At 42.3% G+C, this 5,360-nt stretch overlaps 1 protein-coding gene across 1 annotated transcript; it reads left to right on the forward strand.

Annotated features, from left to right (window-relative positions):
- The first annotated feature begins 3,985 nt into the window (after positions 1 to 3,985).
- On the forward strand, positions 3,986 to 4,975 carry LOC132217800 (olfactory receptor 1D2-like). The gene has a single exon (XM_059668245.1). The coding sequence runs from the start codon at positions 4,013 to 4,015 to the stop codon at positions 4,973 to 4,975; it is 963 nt and encodes a 320-aa protein (XP_059524228.1). The 5' UTR covers positions 3,986 to 4,012.
- The last annotated feature ends 385 nt before the right edge of the window (positions 4,976 to 5,360 follow it).

A 5,360-nucleotide genomic window follows, 5' to 3' on the forward strand; every position in this document is an offset into this window, starting at 1 on the left:
CTTCCACTATCTGACCAGCGCTGAACACCTGGGAATTCCACTCTGCTCATTGGCATAATGAATCCACTCATTCGCTGAAGTCTAGGCTGGCATCTCAACGAAAACCTAAGGCTTCACAACACTTTTCTCTCCTAGATTCTCAGTTCCCACAGCCACACTAGGAAATCTTGCTGCTACTTCAAATTAATCGTGTTCCCAATTGAATTTCAGGACAGGCTCCGCACCTCCATGGCATACTGGCTGATTCTCTAAACTGCATTTTTATTGTCCTATCGCTTATTCATGTAGGTTCTTGGGCTTGTGGCTCTTCCCTATCTCTTCATCTTGTATGCATGGAATGCATGGCATTCTATACAGTTAACTCCTCCCTCATTTCTTGATCCCTATGCTGTGCCTGGCTCTGTGCCAGGTCTTAAAATATACAGAAATGAAAATGATATTGTGCCTGCTCTCAAGGCTCTCACACTCTTGAAGTGTGTGCGTGGGGTGGCGGGGGGGGTAGGTTAACAGACTTTTAAGCAAAATGTGGAGGGGATCAATCACTAAAATACATAAAGACCAAAATAAGACAAAGGCTGAAGTGGTATCTCAGGGCAAGAGTTGATGTCACCAGGAGGAAATGCTTGAGTCAGATAAGGGGTCTTACCAGACCGATAATGGGAAAGCAGAGTGGAGAAAGTACATGTGGTGACAGGAACAGCCGGTCAGTAGAACAGAGGTGAAGCATTTTGTGACCTTGTGGAAAGTGCTGGAGTAAAGGATGTCAGACCAGGGGAGCAGGAGATCCACTGGGGATGGGGATCCCGAGGCCTTGACCACCAGGCCACAAACCTGGGCTGCTCTGGAGGAGATGGGAGCTCAGCTGCTGCAGGGAAGAGAGGTGATCAGATCTGTAATCTAGAAAGCACACAGGTGCTGCTGCCACCTCCTGTGGGCCTAGAGAGGAGCTGACATGCTGTGCAGCAAGGAGCGTGCTCAGCCAGAACCGCATACTTTGCATGAATTTGCTCCTTTCCTTCTCACGGTGACATGGAGTAGATCCTACCAGTATCACAGAAGCATAATTGGTATTTTTTTGTATTTTACTAGGTAAAATTGTTGTTTTGTTTTTAAATATATTTTTATTGATTTGAGAGAGGAAGGAAGAAGGAGAGAGAGATAGAAACATCAATGATGAGAGAGAATTATTGACTGCCTGCTGCATGCCCCTTTTCCCCCTGCCTCTGGGGATCAAGCCCCACAACCTGGGCATATGTCCTTGACTGGAATCGAACCCAGGACCTTCCAGTCTGCAGGCTGACGTTTTATCCACTGAGCCAAACCCGCTAGGGCAGGAATTGTTTTTAATATAACAATGATCATGAACACACATATGAGTGGAATACATACTGACTTAGACTGGCTTCGCTGTGTGCCCTTAATCATATGGAGTGTGCACTTTCCTTGTGTCTCTAATGGAGGGAGTTTACGTGGCTTTTGTGTGTGTGTGTGTGTGTGTGTGTGTGTGTGTGTGTGTGTGTGTGTGTGTGTGTTAACAAGACCCTGATAAACATCTTATACATACACACATCTATGTTTCTGTCTTCTTATAGTTTAAAATAAATCCCAAAACCGTGTTTGCTTTCTCTCTGCGATGTGCTTTAAAGGGCTTGACAAGACTGGCTGTTCTGTCCGTCAAGTCTCAACTGAAAAGACACCAAAATATATCCAGTGGTTATCTATCTATGAATTTAAGATCAGCTGTATTTCCTTTTTTAAATTAAAATTTTTTATTACATATGCCTTGTTTTCAAAAGAAAGAGGAACAAGTTATTTTATCATTTTTTATTTCAGCTTTATTGAGGTATAATTGGCATATAAAATTATAAGATATTTAAACTGTCGTCACAATAAGTCATTTTAATCTCTAGTACATTTGAAATCTGTTTGGTAAGATACAAAAATTAAACTGTTTCCCAAAATAATTAGACAGTTTGTCCGAAAGCCATTCAGCACATAATGCAACCTTTACCTGTTATCATAACAATCCACTAACTTCCACATGGAGTTGGCTCTGTTGCTGGTGTTTCTGTCCAGTTCTATGAAACTGTTCGCTCCAGCACCAGGGCCACACTGTTGTAGAGTCCTTAACATTTGGCAGAGAAAGTGTCTCCTTGTTAGTCTTTCTCGTTTTCCTACTTTACTTTCATGCTTACTTTTCGATGAAATTTAGGTTATCTTTTTTTTCTTAACAAGCCTCTGAGAACGTCAACTTCGCATAGGTTAATAGTTGAACATGCACCTTTGCAATGTTTCATCCTTCTATTTGGAATCTTGGAATGTCTATCCACTTATTAAAATTTCACTTTATGTTTCTCTGGTGACTTTTAAGATCCTGCCTGATTCTTGTTAACATTGTAATGCGTAGATTTGTTTGGTAATGGTGTGGATGGGATTGCTTCACATTGTATTTTGACCTTATTATTCCTGATTATTGTTTACATGTAATAAGAACAGCCAATATTTATTAAGTGCTCACTGCATGCAACCCTTTGTGTTAACCCTTTATTAATTATTTTAGTCACACTTGACCCATTTTTTTCAAGTGGATAAATGCAGTCTTAAAGAGCTCAGGTAACTTGTCTAAGATATCACAACTAGTCAATGGCAGCACTCACACTTGAATTCTAGAGTTCCAATTGCATGCTCTTTTGTTTCTTATTTATTTAGTTTTTAGTTTTTTAATTACAGTTTATATTCAATATTATTCTGTATTAGTTTTAATGTGCAGCATAGTGGCTAGGAAATTATGTACTTTACAGAGTGGTCCCCCCAATGTTTCAAGTACCTATCTGGCCCCATACATAGGGAGGTTGGTTGTGGGAGCACCTTGACCACCAGGAGGCAGCTCCTGCATTGAGCGTCTGCCCCCTGGTGGTTAGTGAGCATCATAGCAACTGGTCGACTGGTCGTTTGGTCCTAACGGTCGCTTAGGCATATGTATTTGACTATATTCCCTATGCTGTAATCTATATTTCTGTAAGTGCTTATTTGTACTTTTTTTTTTTTTTAAGATTTTTTGATTGACTTTCAGAGACAGGAAGGGAGAGTGTAAGAGAAAAACATTGATTGGCTGCCTCTTACACACCCCTTCCCAGGGATCAAGCCTGGAATGTGCCCTGAACAGCAATTGAACTGGCCACCTTTCAGTGCATAGGAGGATTCCCAGCCTGAGCCACACCTGCCAGGGCTAATTTGTACTTCATAATCCCTTCGCCTTTTCTTGATCACTGCACTATATAACTTACTGTGAGCACCAATCGATTCATTGTGGGAATGGCCACGTTACTGGAATCCCTTTTCATTTCAAACAAGAGGCCTAGTGCATGAAATTCATGCACAGGTAGGGTCCCTAGACCTGGCTTGCAATCAGGGCCAATCGGGGCCATCCAACTGCTGGCTTGGGCCTCCCTTCCCTGGCTGCCACTGTAGGGCCAATCAGGGCCTTCCTTCATTCCCCACCGTCCCCTGGAGGTCAGTGCACATCATAATGAGCGATCAGTCTCCCGGTCTAACTCCCGCGGGTACAATTTAGGCTTTTATATGTTATATATAGATGGCATTTCAGTTGATTGTCTTACGTTTATCAGATATATCATTCTATTAGCAAATAAGGATAATTTTTCTTTTCCCATCCAAAATTTTTTAATGTTTCCCTTTTGTCCAATTGCATAATATCCATTGCCCATAATATTCATTTAATAATCTCTATACTACCATACTTTAACATACAAATCTTTAAGCACTTCAAGAGTATTATAAGATGATAGGATTTTAAACAAGCTAAGGCAATGTTTCTATACTGAGTATGCTGGAATGATTAAGTTGCAGAAAGCTTTCTCTGTTATTATTTTTCTGCTTATGTTTTAAAAATTTAGTCTAAGACATTTTTAATGCTAAAAATATAGATGATTTTGCTGATCTGATTGTCCTTAATCAATTGAGTACGCTTAGTAAATGCTTGTTGGTGCTAATGTTGCAGACAATTGGGGAAATGCATGGAGGCAACCAGAGTGGGGTCTCAGATTTCATACTCCTGGGGATGTCAGAGCGCCCTGAAGACCAGCAGGTCCTGTTTTGGATGTTCCTGTCCATGTACCTGGTCACTGTGGTAGGAAACGGGCTCATCATCCTAGCCATTGGTTCTGATGCGCACCTGCACACTCCCATGTACTTATTCTTGGCCAACCTCTCCTTCACCGACCTCTTCTTTGTCACTAACACAGTCCCCAAGATCCTGGTGAACCTTCAGTCCCTGAACAAAGCCATTTCCTACACAGGATGTCTGACACAGCTCCACTTCCTGGTCTCCTTGGTGACCCTGGATAACTTCATCCTGGCGACAATGGCATATGACCGCTACATGGCCATCTGCCGTCCCCTTCACTATGTCACAGCCATGAGCCCTAGGCTCTGTATTTTGCTCCTCTCTTTCTGTTGGGTGACCTCTTTTCTTTATGGTTTTTTCCTCACCCTCCTCATGAGCAGGGTGACCTTCTGTGGATCTCGAAAGATCCACTACATCTTCTGTGAGATGTATGTCCTGCTGAGGCTCGCGTGTTCCAACACCCGAGTCATTCACACAGGGCAGATGGTCTTGGGCTGCTTCTTCTTCTTCACCTCCTTAGGGATCATAATTATGTCTTATGTCTGGATTGTCAGAGCCATCCTCCGAATACCATCAGCCTCTAGCAAGTACAAAGCCTTCTCCACATGTGCCTCCCATCTAGCTGTGGTCACCCTCTTCTATGGGACACTTTGTATGATATATCTAAAGCCCCTGAACACCTACTCTATAAAGGACTCAGTGGCCACAGTGATGTATGCTGTGGTCACCCCCATGATGAACCCTTTCATCTACAGCCTGAGGAACAAGGACATGCATGCAGCTCTACGAAGACTCCTCCTAGTCAAAGCCTACCGGATGTTGACATAAGGATAATTTTGAACAAGACATTAAAGTGAAGACTTGGAATATCTTCTACCATTTGCAGGGCATTATCCTATGTGGATTACAGGAGTGATTAGGACGTAATTTCAGCTCAGAATGATCTCATATATCTGTGATGAAAAAAAAAAAAAAAAGACACGTATGTGTAACCCAAAGTACCCCAGACCTCACCAGCATTGGCAATAAGTAAAGTCTCACCAACATTAATATTAGAAGTTTGCAGGATCAAATCCTTCAATTTCCCTGACCAAAGGACCACAATCTCATCTGCATATAACTGGATATATCCAGTTATAGCCTAGGGAGATCACTTGTGTCCTCTAACACCCATTCACTCATGCTCCTGAGCTCTGACTGGCCTTCTCTAAGG

Source organism: Myotis daubentonii, chromosome 16, assembly GCF_963259705.1.
Source record: "Myotis daubentonii chromosome 16, mMyoDau2.1, whole genome shotgun sequence".
Lineage (NCBI taxonomy): Eukaryota > Metazoa > Chordata > Mammalia > Chiroptera > Vespertilionidae > Myotis > Myotis daubentonii.

Excerpts from the sequence above, each read along its gene's own strand:
- LOC132217800 (XM_059668245.1), top strand. The coding sequence starts at position 4,013 with ATGTTGCAGACAATTGGGGAAATGCATGGAGGCAACCAGAGTGGGGTC.